Source organism: Macrosteles quadrilineatus, unplaced genomic scaffold, assembly GCF_028750875.1.
Source record: "Macrosteles quadrilineatus isolate MER2022 unplaced genomic scaffold, UCM_ALF_1.0 Scaffold_1__1_contigs__length_201487025, whole genome shotgun sequence".
Lineage (NCBI taxonomy): Eukaryota > Metazoa > Arthropoda > Insecta > Hemiptera > Cicadellidae > Macrosteles > Macrosteles quadrilineatus.
The window spans coordinates 14,133,677-14,152,551 of record NW_026542594.1 but is presented as its reverse complement, the minus strand read 5'-3'; the positions used below and the strand labels follow the sequence as shown (position 1 = coordinate 14,152,551).

The following is an 18,875-nucleotide window of genomic DNA, read 5'->3' as shown; positions in this document are numbered from 1 at the left end:
TGAAGTAAAGACAATGTTTTGACACTTGAGATTACATATCAATCGCCAAACAGACATCCCCCCTTCCCACCCTTTGATGCTTGGGGTGTTGTTATTGGCAATCAATTAAAAAAGAAAGGGCTGGGATATTTTGGGGACCAAAATATATAGGATTATATAATTATAACTGGTGAAATACATCCTAAATTGATGTAAGAATTCAAAAATAAATCAAATTTATGTTTTTTGGTCAAGTAATACAGTACAAAAAAATATGGCGATGCTTGATGTGAAATCTGTGCGTATAGGTACCTTCAATTTGAGCCCTCAATCATGAAAATCGGTCACGTAGAAGAGCCAAAAGAACTTGATAAAGACAAAGCAACTTGAACTCCCATAAGAAATACTTGGGGATCAAATTTTGTTTACATATAAGTCGAGTGGGAGTGTAGATAAATTTATGCCAATGCTTGATGTGAAATCTTTGCGTGCATACCTTCAATTTGAGACCTCAATCATGAAAAATTGGTTGGGTAGAAGAGCCAAAGAACTCGCAAAGAAAAACCAAATTTTTTATAAATACTCGTATATAAGTTTTAATGATTTTTTCGAATGTAATTTCCAATACCAAATTCAAACTGGAACTCAATCAACCAGATTAAATTTTAAAAAAAATTGTAACTTTTAAGTTTTATACTTGACACAAATTGGGAAGTAGAAATTTATATCTTTCAAATTCATACATACCTACACAAAATAAAAGTATAAATACAAAATTAGTAAAAATATTTAAGGACAGGGCATAGCTTTAAATCTGGCAAAGGCAGCTTTCTCCAATGATTCTCGGTGGTTTGGATGAGCTACACTTATCAAAGCATGAGCTCGTTGTCGCAGTGTCTTTCCAAACAAAGATGCAATACCAAACTCTGTGACCACATAATGAATATGGCCTCGAGTCACCACCACTCCAGAACCTGCAATCAGAAGATTGTTACTAATTTTTTAAATAAGATTTTAGAGGTTCACAATATACGAAGCTAGTCTGTAAATAATTGTCTCATTAAGCTAGCTAATTCAAATCTAACACCAGCGCTGTAATCATTACTTCACCCTCTACTATTCTAGGTGGTTCCTATCCTATGAAAGAATTAGCTTTGTCACATTTATAGCTGAAAACAATGTGAAGAAAAATTTAAGATCCCACCAAGTATGAATCGCGATTCACGTTCTGTGATTACTTTCTGTGAGAAATGTTTTAACTTCTAACACAAAATGTATGAAATAAATTGTCACGACATGAGCTCCATGACATAATTAATTCATAGACAGTTCTTGTATTTGCTGATAATATTTATGTTTAAAGTAAGCCTACAGATTTAAATCAAGTTTATTGCCTGGCCTCAGGATTGCAACTATCTTTGATTCTCCTGTATTTTTATCCACTGATGTTGTAGCTATGATTGGTTTCCCTTTGCCATCGAATCCATCTGCGGCACCCTTTATAAAGTCCAACTGACCACCAAATCCTAAAAACAAACAATGCAAAATAAGATATTTAAAAACATCTTTGCAGCTAAACTAAGTAGCCATCCAAAAATTGATTTTAGAAGTCCAGTGTTTTATTTATAATTTAAACTATTTAAAGAGTTGAGTGTATATTTTCCTTGATGTTACCTGAGTACATCATAGTACCAATAGAGTCAGACACAACCTGACCTGTAAGGTCCACCTCTATACAGGCATTGATGGCTGTCATCTTGGGGTGTTTGGAAATAATGTACTGGCTATTTGTGTAGTCTGCAACCCTCATTTCTGAAACAAGCACATGAACTGATGAACATAATACAATACATTGTATAGCTTGTATATGTCTGAGCATAAATTCACTATTTACTTCAAAGGCATTGAACAACTGTTAATGAACCTTTTAAGGAAAGTTAGCCACATTTATAGTACCTACTAAAAATAATCTCCAGTTGTCAGTGATACAAATATAATTGGAAGGATATAAGGATTTAACTGAAAACAAATTGCTAGAATTTTTTGTCAGCATTGTCAAGCGAGGTACACAAGTAGGGTATGTACATTTAGAAAATTGTGATGTGTAAATGTAGAATATTTTAATTATAAACAGTGTAAATAAACTGATAGTAATACTCCTATGTATCTTTATTATTTACTTGAGTATATTAACTGCTGAATATAAAGTTGAAAATATAGCTTTCACCTCATCCTCATTTGGAATGCATTAAATATAACACTTGTGGTTGCTTATAATTAATAATTGTACTAAATGGGATAAAAATATGTTTATTATAAAAATCTTATAGCTTTTTGAGAGCCGCTGAAAAATAATTTAAGAAAATAGTGATAAATAAAATAATGCTAGGTATGTCGATTGTCGACTCAGTCTAAAAGTTTAAAATATTAGTTACCTATTAAGGGATTGTTGTCAGCAAATTGATACAACTCTGATGAACCATGGAAAAAGCTGGTTGTAATTTTACCCTGGCTCAAGGTTTTCTTGTTGTTAGTGATAACTCCTGATTTTACCAAATTCATTACACCATCAGTAAACATTTCTGTGTGAACACCAATATCCTTGTGGTTTTTTAAAGAGAGCATTATGCCATCCGGTATCTTTCCAAAACCTAGAATCACATAATTATAAAAAACTGAGGATGAAGTCTGAAGTTAAAGCATATTGAAGAAGTATTGGTGTGGGCTGAGGAGACCAAGGAATAATATTGTTGCTTGTATACAGACCAGGGTTGCCACCTTTGGTTAGAGAAAAATCGTGACCCCCCCTCCCACAGGGATAAAACACAGGCATAAACACTGGCAAAAAAGGCTTAAAATCGGGACTGTCCCGAAAAAAATCGGAAAGGGTGGCAGCCCTGATACAGACTGAAACGCAATCAGATAAGAGAAGTATGAGGATGATCACTATTCTTAAATTATTGATAAGCCACCTATTTAGAACTATTTTTTGAAATGGAAAAGACCTCTTGAATTATGACAACTTTGACTTGTACATTTGACTTGATAACTTTTTAAAATCTAAATTCGAGTGATCTTTTTTAGGTAAGGAAAATAGGTAATCAAATTAATTCTCATGACAGTAAAAAATTAAAAGAGAGAGCCTACAAACAGCAGTGTTGGCGGTGTACTGTCACACAGTTTAAAACCCAGGATAAACCGGAACAGAAGATTGTGTTAATACGTATGGAAGAATGTAGTAAGTAAATGATAGTAAAGTAAATCACTAAATTAATACAAAGATACAATTAGAAATAATTTCACAAAAATAAGGGTTTTCTTAAGTCACTGTTGCAATTGACACTTACCTGTTTGCACTGTGGCTCCATCTTCTACCAGGTTGTCTCCTATCAGTTTACTGATTGTCATCTCCGGGTCACCCTCAGAGGGAGTGGGGGAGAACAGTGTGGTGGGTATCAGCTCAACATCTAGAGACACTGCGTAGTCAATGTGGGACATATGCACCAAGGAATCTCCGAATGTACGAGGCATGTGCTTGTTGACTTGTGCTGAAACCATTTACTGATTGTCATCTACGGGTCACTCTTAGAGGGAGGGGGTGAGAATAGTGTGGTGGGTATCAGCTCAACATCTAGCGACACTGCATAGTCAATGTGGGGACATATGCACGAAGGAATCTCCGAATGTACGAGGCATGTGCTTGTTGACTTGTGCTGAAACCATTTACTGATTGTCATCTACGGGTCACTCTTAGAGGGAGGGGGTGAGAATAGTGTGGTGGGTATCAGCTCAACATCTAGCGACACTGCATAGTCAATGTGGGGACATATGTATGCACCAAGGAATCTCCGAATGTACGAGGCATGTGCTTGTTGACGGGTCACTCTCAGAGGGAAGGGGGGGGGGAGAACAGTGTGGTGGGTAGCAGCTCAACATATAGCAACACTGCATAGTCAATGTGGGAGTGGGACATACAAGGCAAGTGCTTGTTGACTTGTGCTGGTCATGTGGAATAGACACAAAGGATATACTGTGTAGTCTTAATTAACCAAATTCTGTGTTATCTGACCCCTCTGAAAGCACTTGAGTACCATCATGAGAGCTATTTCCATTTTGTTGTGACTGTACACTGCAAGGGAAGGGAGACACGTGGAGACAACTTCTTAAGTTGCCCCCAAATTAAAATGACCAGGCTTTAGGCAGGTGCATATGATTGTAGATTTGTATTAATTAGTGTGCTTCACCACACAGTTAATCAATTTATTATCAACTCATACTACCTATCTGCTGTGGTGGTATAAACATAATCACGTTCTGAGACTTATGGTGGTTAAGTGAATGTGTATCGCCTTACCCTATTTTAAAGTTACAGTTACTTCGTCAATTCGTTTGATTTTTTGTTTGTTGTTTGCAAATTTGTGATGTTGGTTTTAAAATGGAAAAATTTAGGCTATACTGGTTCGATCGGTTAAGTCTTGGGTATAGGGTTAGCAGAAAATTTTTATTGATTTTTTGATTTTAACATGCTTTTTTATTGTTATCTTACCTTGATGTAAACAGTTTAGGTCAGATACTTGAGACTCTACTGTATTCAAAATATAATTTAAAATGGTACGCTTCTGACATGTAGAATGTATTTTATCAGCATTTTATTGTTAGTAAAATAACTTGAAAATGTTAATGTATAACTCACCAACAATGAGTTTTGAAGAAACTAAAGCAGATCTTGCTATTTCAACATTTGTTCCAAGAGTACAAAAGCCATGCTCATCAGGAGGTGAAACCTAAAATCTGGATCATTAATATTTGGTCCATATCCTGAATAAATATGGAGTAAAATTAATCTAAAATATCAAACTCTATTGTATTTTCAAGATTCAAGACTTAGTATTTGACAAAGTTTAGGGTGAGACAGTGAAACAGTACGAATTCAAAAAATAAAAAATAATTTATTTGGAAAAAAGTATAATTATTTTCCATACATCTTAAGTACATGAGTGAAATCAATGTTATACAATTGATTATATTTTTACAATTAATGTTATATTTTTAAGTAGGTAGACATTTTAGTGTATATCCAATCAGGCTAATGGAAATTCACTTAGTCTGCAGGTTTGCTGCGGCGGGGGTATTTTTTTTTTAATAACAAATAAATGAATTTCCTATTTATTACATTTATTTCCTATTTAAATAGAATTAGTTTAACAAGTACCTAGGTTTGCTGCATCAGGGAGGGTAAAACTGTTTTTTTTTTGTAAAATGTTAATAGTTAGTAAGAAATAAAAACATTTTCCAAATTTGATCAAAATATGTTCATAAACAAGCAAACTATAACAGTTTACTTGTTCTCCATAAGAATAACATGGGAATTTTAAATTTACATTTTTTTGGAATTTTCTCCGTAACCATTAGGCGCATAATAACGCTTCATTATACTAAATTATTTGTTTTTTTAAGCTCTAAAAAGTGGTTTAGAAAGAAATTGCAAAATTTTATGTTTTTCGGGTAAAAAATGCAAAAAACCTATTTTTACCCCATAAAACCCCCGTTCTCATAGTCCGATCATGCTGGTTCGCGAACTCGTTCGAAAAAATGTAGGTTTACACGTTTATACCAAATTTCATCAAAATCGGATCATTTTTGCTCCAGTTATAGTGCTAAAGGACACACACACACACACATCCGTTCAAATTCATATATATATATATGAATTTGAACGGATGGTGTTTTTGGCCTCTAGGGACCTCAAAACGAAAAAAAATCGGTCCCGCGTCCAGGTCTTACCATGAGTAGGCCTATAGCCCAGTCAATAAAGGGGAAAAATAGTGCTTTGTCGGAAGTAATTAGTGAAAGGCTGATTTTTTCATGGATGTTAGTAGATCATATAAGGAACATTTTCTAAAAAGTCCCCGCCCCTCCCCCTCTTGCTTTCCCCCCTACACCCTTTTAAGTGTATTTGTGTAATCTTTTATCAATTTATCAATATCTCAGAAACAAACAGCAATAGAATAAATTTTGTTTCGCCATTTCAATCCTTAAAATATCCTCTACAAAAAACGTAATAAGAGTGTAATCGATATATTCAGTAGTTTTCTTGTAATTTAAGTTTGAATGTAAATTTCTTCACTTTTAAATTTCAACCTTCGTGTGTTAAGTTGATTTGTATTGAAATGAGACGAGATAGAGAAAAATGTTTTATATAAAAAGTTGGCAAATTTCTCAATCTTTAAAATGATATAGGTTTTACGTATTTTAATTGCAGCCAGTTGACAGAATCAGTCCGAAAACGGGAGGCGGCGTCGGGCGCAAGAGCGCTCGCGGCGCGGATCCGCGAGAATAGTTAGTCAAGTCAACCTGTGTTTTTAGGGAGGGGAAATTAGTAAAAAGCTGATTTTTTGCCCATCGACTACTACCATTTAGACAAGAGTTTAGACAAAAGTCCCCGCCCCTACCCCTCTTGCTTCCCCCCCTGTGCCCCCCTAAACATATAAAGTGTAAGGGTTTCGTAAATCACGTTTTTCTCGATTGTTAAACGAAATTTTGAAATGCAATTAGTTTTATTGTCTTTGTTATAACATTTCCTACAATCATGTTCAGTTAACTTTCGTCGTAGCTGTTACCTTTTGTTCATTATTTGTATACAAATGTAAAGATTTATATATTTTTGAACATATAATTTTATTTTTGTTGCCTTAACTTTTTTCGCTGACGTTTTATGAAAATATGTTTTGGGCAAAAGTTGTAGCTGCTTTCATTAGCTTTAATATTATGTAAAATAGTACTTACTTTAATGAAAATTCTGCAAGATTTTGCCGGTGTAATGCAGTATGTGTACTAAATCAGTGGGTTTGGTCTTGGTGGGGCTGGCACGAAATACTATCATTGTTGTAATGTATAGAATTTGTTTTTAAATTAAGATACACTATTGTATTATCCTAGAAAAAAACAATCGAAATCCCCATGTAAAGTTAATAACATTTAAAGTCATTTTTTTATTCATTTAAAAATTTTATTTAGTTAATATCTTAAAAAACATGTAACTATTTTTTTAGGTATGTAGTATTTTTAAAGAATGTTATCTTTAAACAAATATCTGGTTAAAAATGTAACACACATTGAATTGCAATTGTTTTATTCCCTTTGTAATAACATTTCCTACAATCATGTCCAGTTAAATCTCGTCGTAACTGTTACCGTTTGTTTGTTATCCGTAGAATAATGTAAAGATAAATATTTATTTACTCGTAATTTTATTTGTTTGCAAAACTTTTAACACCGTCATTTTATGAAAGCATTTTTCAAACAAAATTGTAGCTGCTATCAGCTTTAAAATGATATATTGAAACGTGTACTTTATGGTTATGTAATACCAGATATTAACCGTGAAGGGAACGTGTGCACTATTTTTTGTGGCGCTCCATAGCTGATCCAATACTAATAGCTACTACTAACTCCAATACTAATAGCTAATCCATAGCTGATTTAAGTTTATACTATTATAACTTTATAAATTTAATTTTACTTGAATTATTTTACGTAAACACTGTACTGTATAATGCTTCAAGACTACTATACAGTGTGTAAATTAAGTCTGGCACACATTTTTTATCTTTTTTTCTATAGTAGATAGAAGAAATCAATTTGCGGGACTGATTAATAACAAATGTTAGGCACTTTTTACCAATTTTGAAAATAAAAATTCCTTTAAGGGCAAGGGGTGGTGGGGGGTAACTAAAAATTTTCAAATGACAACCCCCATCTTGTGACCCCTCATTTTAAAGGTCATTGGAAGACAAATCCAAAGATGTGTCTGAAAAAAATTTTTTTGCACCCTATCCAAGATGGCGGTTTAAAATGTACTTAGGGTTGAACGAGTAAATTAGGTATGGCACACATTTCTTATCTTTTTTACGCTTTGTAGATTAGAAAGAATTAATTTGCGGGACTGAGTAAGAACAAATGTTTCACACTTTTTGGCATAATTTTGAAAAAAAATCCCCCATAGAGTAAGGTGGGGGTAGGGGTTAACTAAAAATTTTCTAATGACAACCCCCTATCTTGTGACCCCTCATTTTAAAGGTATTTGGAAGACAAATTTAACGATGTGTCTGAAAAAATTTTAATGTATTTCAGACTTAATTCACCTGTTCAACCCTAAGCACATTTTAAACCGCCATATTAGACAGGATGCAAAAAAAATTTTTTTAAGAAACATAGTTAAATTTGTCTTCCAAATACCTTTAAAATGAGGGGTCACAAGATGGGGGTTGTCATTAGAAAATTTTTAGTTACCCCCCACCCCCACCTTACCCTATGGAGGAATTTGTTTCAAAATTATGAAATGTGCCAAACATTTGTTCTTACTCAGTCCCGCAAATTAATTCCTTCTATCTACAAAGCGTAAAAAAGATAAGAAATGTGTGCCATACCTAATTTACCCGTTCAACCCTAAGTACATTTTAAACCGCCATCTTGGATAGGGTGCAAAAAATTTTTTTTCAGACACATCTTTGGATTTGTCTTCCAATGACCTTTAAAATGAGGGGTCACAAGATGGGGGTTGTCATTTGAAAATTTTTAGTTACCCCCCACCACCCCTTGCCCTTTTTATTTTCAAAATTGGTAAAAAGTGCCTAACATTTGTTATTAATCAGTCCCGCAAATTGATTTCTTCTATCTACTATAGAAAAAAAGATAAAAAATGTGTGCCAGACTTAATTTACACACTGTATATATTTGTATTTTATTTTTTGAAAAATTGTAAATTTTGTATAGATTGTGGAAATAAAACTGATTTGATTTGATTTGATCCGTTACCGCTTTCGTGCAAGACGTTTCTACCCATTTTTTATTTTCTCGATTTTTTAAATTTTAAGACTCCAAAAAAACAATAGGAAAGCATTCGATTGAGTTCATACTGTAATTTAACTACTAAACAAACTATAAGTAAATGTATTGAAAATAGGAAAAATGATTGGGCTGATTAGGTTAGGTCCAGGCTTGAAGGATTTGTTTACCTTGTTATGCTAGGTTTTTGAAAGAACAAATTCACACCAATACGTGTGTAGGTCGTGGTAGACCAGTTAAAGATTTATTAAAAGAATAATTCATAAAAGTTTGCGATTTTATTGAGGAAAATGGTGATTGCAAGCATAGTATTCCTAACCGTTTGCAATTGATGAAAAATATATCAGGCAGAGACCAGGTTTATGAAACGAAGTACTTCAAAACATTATTACTTAATCACTTGGTGAAAGACTTCTTATTAGACTACGAACATAAAAATAAATCCTCCATAGTTTGTTTAAGAGATAGGGTGGACAAGATTTTTTCTCAAACTTGGTACTCTTAAAATAAAAGGCATAATGGTGATAAGATTATAAGAGAATTGTTTCTACAGCTGCGGCTTTGATAAGACAAGAAATTAAAAACCGAGTGTATGATGAGTCGTCTTACCCCAGTGTTGAAAATGTAAGATATGGGGGAAAAGAAGTTGTAAGGGGAAATTTTGAATTCGATGTATGAGTAATTCTTAACTTCAAATCATGATAATGCAATTATTTTGTTCAAAAATAACATCCTATAAAATTATTACGTACATATAAAATGATTTTATGCTTTTAAATTACAAAGGATAGAAATAAATTGTATTAACTGTACATGGGTTTTGTTTCGGTTATTCTTTTAGCAAATTCCTCATAGGGAATAAACTATTACCGTAGGTCTCATGGTAAGACCTAGAGCCGGGCCCGATTTAGTTTTTCATTTTGAAGCCCTCAGAGGCCGAAAACACCCTCCACCGTTAAAATTCATAAATAAAATGTAAAACTTAAAATCAAATATCTATATATACTATCACTTTATATATATAGATACATGAGTCAGTTAGCGTGATAACTCAAACAAAAATGATCCGATTTGATGAAATTTGATACAAATATATCAATTTACGTCCATTCGAACGAGTTTGTAAACCAGCATGATTAGACTATGGGAATAGGGTTTGATAAGGGTTTTTTATGGGGTAAACGTCGGTTATTCCCATTTCCCCCCTAAAACCACAAACTATTACAATTTCTTTCCAAACCGTTTTGTAGAGCTTAAAAAATAAATAATTTTGTATATTGGTGCAACGTTAAACGCCTAACGATTACGGAGATTATTCATAAAAATTAAGTTTTAAAATTCCCATTTTATTCTTTTGGACGATAAAAAAAACTGTTGTAGTCTGCTTGTTTATAAATATATTTTAATTAGATTTATTTATTTCATAAAAAGCTATCAACATATCGATACAAGAACACACTTCAATACCTTGGCTGTAGCAGCAAACCTAAGTATTCATGAAAATAATCTGACCAGGAAATAATTCTGACGATTTTAAGGGAACGTTTGAGTAAATATCCAGCCAGGTAAATGAAAATTTGCTTAGTCGCAGGTTTGCTGCGTTGGGGTATGGAGATAATGCATTAGTATGCATTAAGTAAAAAAAAAACACTCTCCATATTACAACAATGATAGTATTGCAACGCCGCGCCAGCCCAATTTAGCTCACTGATTGAGTACGCATACTCCATTACACCGGCTGAATCTAGCAGGATTTTCATTAAAGTAGGTACTATTATATATCATTTTAAAGCTAATGAAAGCAGCTACAACTTTTGTTTTAAACATATTTTCATAAAACGTCAGCGGAAAAAGTTAAGGCAACAAAAATAAAATTATATGTTCAAAAATATATAAATCTTTACATTTGTGTACAAATAATGAACAAAAGATAACAGCTACGACGAAAGTTAACTGAACGTGATTGTAGGAAATTTTATAACAAAAACAATAAAACTAATTGCAATTCAATATGTCGTTTAACAATCGAGAAAAACGTGATTTACGAAACCCTTACACTTTATATGTTTAGGGGGGCGCAGGGGGGAAAGCAAGAGGGGTAGGGGCGGGGACTTTTGGCTGAACACCAGTCTAAATGGTAATAGGCGATGGGCCAAAAATCAGCCTTTCACTAATTACTTCCGACACAATCCCTTTATTGACTGGGCTACTACTACAGTATAGCTTATTACCTGTATGGGAAATTCACTAAAAAAAACCACTTTTACCCTCCCTGTTGCAGCAAACCTAACTACTCGTTAAACTAATTATATTCGAATAAGGAATAAATGTGAAATTTCTAAGGAGACATTTTAGTGTAAATCCAATCAGGCAAATGGAAATTCGCTTAAGACTGCAGGTTTGCTGTGGCGGGGGTATTTATAATTTGCCTGTAAAGGAAGCCCATGTTATGCACTCGTGCAACACTCCATGGCTACTAAAATTTCTACTTGTCAAGACGCTTGACGCTTATACTAGGGGCCACAAGAGTCTGCAGTTGGAATTGCCAATACTGTACCAAGACTGGAGTATCGCGACGTTGCAACATCACCCAATCACTACTTGTTGACACTAATTAAAATATACTAAACAATATTTTCAAACTAGCTGATATAATTACATTTGGCAATACCGCACTGTCCTCATTTTGGCTCCTTCGAAGTCACATGGTAAATAGGCTCCACCCTCAACAACAGACTCTCGTGGACCATTTCCCCTCATAACCCCCCAAAAGCCCCCCAAAAGCAGTTGGAGTCAGAATCGTGCCGTTTTACTGGATCACCCTGTATGAAGGGGGGAATCACCAATACTAAAAAAAACTATTGAAGCATAATCTTGGTAGCCTAATTTTATAAAATATAAAACCAGATTAAATATTCACCTGTACTATACAAACATCAGGTTTGATGATTCCATGAAAAAACAGCTTTGGAATGTCAGAGAGAAATATAGGAATAACATCTGCCTGTCCATCAGCAACTGCTTCACGAATGTTAGGTGAAATGAATAGCGAAACCACATGAAAAATGTCTGCAAAATAAATTGATTGATCAAGCTATAATTGACATAAGCTTCTACAACTATGGACTGATTAGTGTTAGTGCATGCTTTATTGGGGAGTGTTACTTCAATAGTAGGTTATGGAAACCTGCTTGTACCACCTTTATTAGGCCTACCACATTTACAGCCTTTTATTGAGGCATAGTTCAGTGGTGTGTGGCATTCCCACTCTTCTTTTTTAAAACAGCCTATATATTGGTAAAGCGGCCTTTATTTTTCTGCAAATTTGGTAAGCGTTTCCACGCTGGAAAAGTTACGACTACACCACTGGTACAGCCATAATATTGTGCATGATTACCTGCCTCCAAGCAGATCTCACTTAAAGATGAGAATAATGTAATGTAGAATATTGTCACAAAGTAGATATATAGTTTTTAATAACTCAAAAACAAAAGAGGAAGTTTGCTTACAGGAGATCAGTAAGGAAATTTTATTGGTTTTTTGTTACTAAATGGAATTAAATGTAGTTTGAGAGTCCATTTTTTTTAAAAGAAGACATAGGTAGTAAATAAATATATAGAAAAACAAAATATCTACTATGTAGGCCTACTTAAAAAGTCTACAACAAAATCTCATCGATATATTTACAAAGATATATTTGCTATAGGCTAGAGATATAGATTGGATATAGTGACAGTATGGCATTCGTTAGCAGTCGTCTTTTTCTACAAGCGCTAAACACATTTTAGCAAATTTTCCTATAGGGAAGTAGCTATTACCTTTTACTAGGACTCATGGTAAAACTTGAGCCCGGAACGATTTACTTTTTCTTTTCATTTTCATGTCCCCAGAGGCCAAAAACACTATTCGTTAAAATGTTTATATATGTACGGTATATATATATATATATATCTATATATATCTTGCATGTAGCAAGAGATGATGTGAGATAGAACAAACCTTTGCAGTCTGGTGCAAGATAAGGTATATCTCCTATTGTAAAGAAGTGTACAACTTTGATATTCTTCAGTCCAGCACTCTTGGCATACTTGGCCATATCCTCAGGAATTTGTATTGGAGTGGCCACAGCTCCACTGAGGAAAACAGTATCTCCTACAAAAGAAAAAAAAACAGTCAATCAATTATCGATTATCAATTGTTGAGATGGGGACGCCACCCACCAAGTGTTGGGACAAATGGATTGTTCCGTTAAGGCTATAATTACATTTGAAAGCCAGATAAGTGTAGAGAGGAATGAGGTGATTTTCGAAGCTTTGTTACTGAATATGCTTGTTATGTTCTATTAGCTAGGATAAAAAGCCCAATAATCAAGGACAGGACACCATTTCAAAATCTATATCAGTTTGTTGTTAAAATAAAGATCAGGATCACTAAAATAAATTAATCTAAAAATTATTTTATGTATCTGACGATTAAACCAAGAATATCACCTAGGATTAGCTTCCAAAATTATCATAAAAATCCAATCATAACTACTCCAAAATCCTAATACCTGTTGTCAAACTAAAACCGTTTCAATTTTTGTAAATTGGTCTAACAATTCTAAATTTAGTGGAGGTAACAAATATACTGAAATGTATGTATGTAAATTTAAAATTTATAGTTTATCGGGACTAAAAAAATGATAATAAGAATAACCACTTTTTTATCTGTTACCTGATTTTATGCATTTTACAGCTTCCTCTGAAGTAGTCCACTTTGTTTCTTTTTGTAAGGGCTGAGAAAGTTCTGGACAACTAAAATAAGTTCTTCCTACAACATTTTGCAGGTTTAACGGGATTGAAGTAAGTTTCACATAAGTTTTACACAAATATCTAATCATTATAATACCGAACTATATATTTAATAACATGACACACAATCTTTTATGTTTGGTTACAGAAATAAAAAGTGAGCTTATAAATAAGGATGTTATTTCAGCTACCTATATAAAAAAAAAAAATGTAACATTTAACTAACCAAGCAAAAACCAAAACAAATTATATTAATACACAAAAAATCAAAATCATGTGATTATCAAGAACTTACTGGAAAGTATCACAGAGTGTGTTATTGAACATAAAAGAGGTAAAATTGTTCTCCCTGAACCATTGATTACAATTTACCTTTTAAATATCAGCAGATATAAAACAGACTCCCTTAGTAGATATCTCATCCTTATGGAACAACTGAAGACAATTTTATTGTTGGTTCTGCCCGGTGCACTGTAGAGGTCATGTTAAGTTTACAATTTGTTTCTTGTTATTTCAGTCATTTAGTACATTGTCAAACAAAATAAAAGGATCTAATCATAAACAATACTTTGTGTCCAAGTTAGACAACCAAACAGTAAAGCACAAATCATTAAATTAACCCTAAATTAATTAATAGAAACAAAATTTTGTCGACTATTGCAATCTGTGTAAAATGAGCTTTAACATTTAAAATGAGATGAGAAGTCTACTTGTGTTGGTTACCCGGATAACACGAGCGACATACCTAGCTGACTAGGCTGTGACTAGATTAGTCCGACTGGGTAGCGGACCACACAGGATCAAATGGAGCCATTCACACGAGCGTAGGGCGTCGACTATCAAGCCGCGTTCAAGCTTGGTGTCGGGCCCACTTCCCAGTCACTCATGGCAGCTACCCAGTCACCCGCTCTAGTGGCGTAGCAGTACACGTAGCCTTATGGGAGCGTTCACACGAGTGATTGGGTAGTCGCGCTGCAGCTGAGCTCTCCTTGTTCTCATTGTGCACCAGTGATGGATCCGAGTGGTTTTGATATCGATATTTTCATCTAGTCCGTGGATATGTCGCTCGTGTGAACCGGTGTATCTTGTGGTACACTACCCAGTCGGGCTTACCTAGTCAGCAAGGTATGTCGCTCGTGTGAACCGGGCCTCAGTCTATGATTCAGGTATGACAGTCACATGTAAATGTTTTTGGGGTTCCTACTTTGACGGTCTGAAACTCTGAAAGTTTGATTATTATACAGCTGGGCGCTGGGCAGCTATAAGTTTATATAACTTATTGCTCTCCTGGTAAACAGAAGGTTCGTGGTGTCAAGACCTTTCATTCCAGTATGTGGTCGACAGGTGTTGCGCCTGATAGTTTTCTCAAAAGTTTGTGATCCTCATTAGCTTTATTATAGATGGATATTTCAGTGAAAATCCAATCAGGCAAATGGAAATTCGCTCATTCTGCATGTTTGCTGTGGCGGGGAAGTTTTGTTTATAATTGTAGAAATTATTGACTGTTCAATGTAATCTACATGCATACAGGGTGAATAAATAGTCAAGACCCCCCCTGTAATATTTTTCCAAGTAAATATACAGAGATATCCTTTTAATGGTCGAGCAATCTTAGCAGGAAGTTTCATTTTATCATTTTGAAATTTTTGAGTGTCCCCCAAAAAGGGGGGATTTGGGGGGCAACTCAAATCTTATAAATGTAAACCCCCTTCAAGTGACACCTCATTTTGAAGTGTTTACAAAAACTTAAAGAATGGTGAAAACTAGAGGTCACTATCTCATCTCTATCCAAAATGGTAGCCCGTCAAATGTTGTGGAAAATCAATGGTAAAATTGTTAATATTTACTGCCATTTTAGATAGAGAAGAGATAGCGAGCTCTGGTTTTCACCATTCTTTAAGTTTTTGTAAACACTTCAAAATGAGGTGTCACTTGATAGGGGTTTCTATTGAAACATTTTTAGTTGTCCCTCGAATCCCCCCTTTTGGGGGACACTCAAAATGTTTAAATAAAAAGGGGATTTTTATGGTTTATTGGTAGCTAGTTCCAAAAATATTGTAGCAGAAAGCTGACGTGCGTATTTGTAAACAGCTTGGTTAACCTCGCACCGATGACTGATGTGTTTTATTACGTTTATCATTGTTTTAGTGTTAAAAATCAAAAGTAGTGATATACGTGGTGCATTATAAGAAGATTTAAGTGATTTTGAAGGGCTGGTTGATAATCCTGAAGAAGTAGGTAGTAATATTGATGTAAATTATCAGCCAGATTCCTAGCTATGGTTAGGCTATGCATTCTTAGCTAAACGCTATGTACTGAAATCTGTTTTTTGCCCATAACTTATTTATTTGCAAATCTACTTCCTTATATTATTATATATTTGTAATCCTCATAAAATTTAGAACAAAGTGGCTATTTTCAAATATTTATAGGCCTATAATTTATACAATTTCATTGAGCGCAAACTTATTTTTTTTTGAAAATTTTCCAAAATATTTTTTTTTACCTAAAAAATTTTTTTGAAACAAATGTTCCTTATGTTTTATGTATAATATTGAAGCCCATGATTTTCCAAACAAAATGGTATATAGAACAGTATAATTAACATTGTTTTCAAGCTTCTCAGATCCGTTTTAATAAAACCATGCAAATGAACAAAAAATAGGCAGACATTAAGGCCAAAACAAGGGACACTCGGAGGGTTAAAATATATAGGATTGTAAAATTTTAACTGGTAAAGGGATAATCTTAAATTGAAGTAAGAGTTAGAAAATAAATCACATTATGTGTTTTGGTCGTGTAACAGTAGGTAAATATTTGCCGATGCTTTATGTGAAAACTTAGCATGCATGCCTTCAGTTTGAGGCCTCAATCATGAAAATCGGTGGAGTAGAAGAGCCAAACAAACTCGGAAAAGAGAAACCAAATTTAACTCCCATAAGAAATACATGGGGAGCAAATTTTGTTTACGTATACACCGAGTGAGATTATAGATAATTAAATTGAAGTAAGAGTTAGAAAATAAATCACATTATGTGTTTTGGTCGAGTAATACAGTAGGTAAATATTTGCCGATGCTTAATGTGAAAACTTGGCATGCATGCCTTCAGTTTGAGGCCTCAATCATGAAAATCGGCCAGGTAGAAGAGCCAAACGAACTCGGAAAAGAGAAACCAAATTTAACTCCCATAAGAAATACATGGGGAGCAAATTTTGTTTACGTATACACCGAGTGGGATTATAGATAAATATATGCCGATGCTTGATGACAAACCAGTGCGTGCATACCTTCAATGCGAGACCTCAATCATGAAAATCGGTCGGGTAGAAGAGCCAAACGAACTCGGAAAAGAGAAACCAAATTTAAATCCCATAAGTACATGGGGAGCAAATTTCGTTTACGTATACACCGAGTGGGATTATAGATAAATATATGCCGATGCTTGATGGCAAATCTGTGTGTGCATACCTTCAATTTGAGACCTTAATCATGAAAATCAGTCGGGCAGAAGAGCCAAATGAACTCGGAAAAGAAAACCCTAATTTAACTCCCATAAGAAATACATGGGGAGCAAATTTCGTTTACGTATTTGCCGAGTGGGTTCATAGATAAATATATGCCGATGCTTGATGGCAAATCTGTGTGTGCATACCTTCAATTTGAGACCTCAATCATGAAAATCGGTCGGGTAGAAGAGCCAAACGAACTCGGAAAAGAAAAACCAAGTTTTTTAAATATATAAGATAGTGCTGCACCCTGTTGTTGAACCTATTAACTTTTTAATGCTATTTAACATCACATAATCGAATTGTTTAGTTGAATCAGCTGTTAAGATTCTATAATTCCATTTAAATATGAGTTCTCATAAGGTTAACATGGGAAACTCCAGAGCTACTGGGGCGGAGCCCTTTTGACGGATCTGCACCAAACTTCACACAAACCATCCTTGAATAATGCTTAATAATGCCTGAAAGTTTCATTACAATCTGTCGAGCAGTTTCGGAGTCCATTAAGGACAAACAAACAAACATACATTAGATTTTATATATATAGATTAACAACCAACATTCTTCTTGCCATAAGGTTTTGAAAATTTGTCATATCAAAGTCGGATTTGCAGCATTAATTTCCCTTTTCAAAATTCTTTAATATGATGTGCTACTTGATAAGGATTGCTATTTAAAAATTTTAAGTTACCCTTAGCAACCCCTATATGGGGGCGAGGGTGAATTTAAAAATACCACCAAAACGTACTCAACATTACCCTAGTAAGAAGCACTAATGAATATATGCAGCCGTTAAAAATTTAACCCAGGGAGGGGGAGTATTATGGGACACCGGGTATATAACCATCATGAAAAAGATTATGTAAATTTTTCTCATTAGTACATACATATTAGGTAGATATAGAATAAGAGCCACAGAAAAAAGTACAAACTCTATTCTCTTCAACAATACCTGAACTATGTCTACTGTCTAATGAACTATTGTGAATTACTGATGTTGATGTGCAAAATGTCTTTGATTCAGTATTAGAATAAGGGAAGTGAAATAAATAAAAACCATATTCAACATTTAACATTTTATATCTTACAGTTTACAATATATGGCTCAATACATGAAAACCTAATAATAAAGCTCTACGCCTAAAATGGAAGCTATAAATACAGTGAGACAATGGACTTTAACCCAGACACCGAAACAAATACACGGAAAAATACTGAAGGTTGTTCATCCCTTATACATTTATACTGCATTGTATTGTCAGAGTAAAGGTTTCAAAATCGAGTATTTACACAACAATCAAATAAACATTTTATTAAATAATTTGAATAACATCCCGTAGTTTTTAGTTACAAAAATAAATCAATATATTTTTTAACATAACATGCCGAATCAATACAGTAAATGTAAATAGCAAGTAACAATAATTACTAACATAAAAAATTAAAATGCAACCAACTTGACTTCAAGGGCTGTCAATTAAGCACTATAATTAATTATCATCAAGCACACTGATATTATTTATGTTTCACCAGCAAGAGAAAAATCTATATTTTATACATTTTTGTGTTTGAAATAATATATACACAATCCATTTGTAAGTACTATTCACAAAAGTGCTACAAGGTTTGATGGAATGTTGCTTCTTTGAGCTTGTGCTGCACCTCAGCATCTATAACAAAGAGATCTGTGGGTCAGTAAACATGCAAGTGTGCATAAGTAGCTTTTTCTCAATCATAAAACTACAATAG

The 18,875-nt window shown here is 33.9% G+C and overlaps 2 protein-coding genes across 2 annotated transcripts in view; both read right to left on the bottom strand.

Moving 5' to 3' along the window:
* Positions 1-686: 686 nt before the first annotated feature.
* Positions 687-13,824, bottom strand: LOC128982411 (4-hydroxybutyrate coenzyme A transferase-like). Its single transcript, XM_054401371.1, has 9 exons — positions 13,543-13,824; positions 12,826-12,978; positions 11,747-11,895; positions 4,673-4,763; positions 3,327-3,527; positions 2,415-2,630; positions 1,654-1,791; positions 1,374-1,505; positions 687-953 (listed from the first exon to the last, which is right to left on the bottom strand). Exons 1-9 carry the CDS (start codon positions 13,706-13,708, stop codon positions 769-771), a joined length of 1,431 nt encoding a protein of 476 aa, XP_054257346.1. The 5' UTR covers positions 13,709-13,824; the 3' UTR covers positions 687-768.
* A 4,363-nt stretch (positions 13,825-18,187) lies between these two features.
* Positions 18,188-18,875, bottom strand: part of LOC129004260 (V-type proton ATPase subunit B) — a 50,671-nt gene continuing 49,983 nt past the window's right edge. Inside the window, exon 10 of the mRNA XM_054432770.1 lies at positions 18,188-18,796. The gene's annotated coding sequence lies outside the window, so the exon portion shown is untranslated. The remainder of the gene's footprint in view (positions 18,797-18,875) is intronic.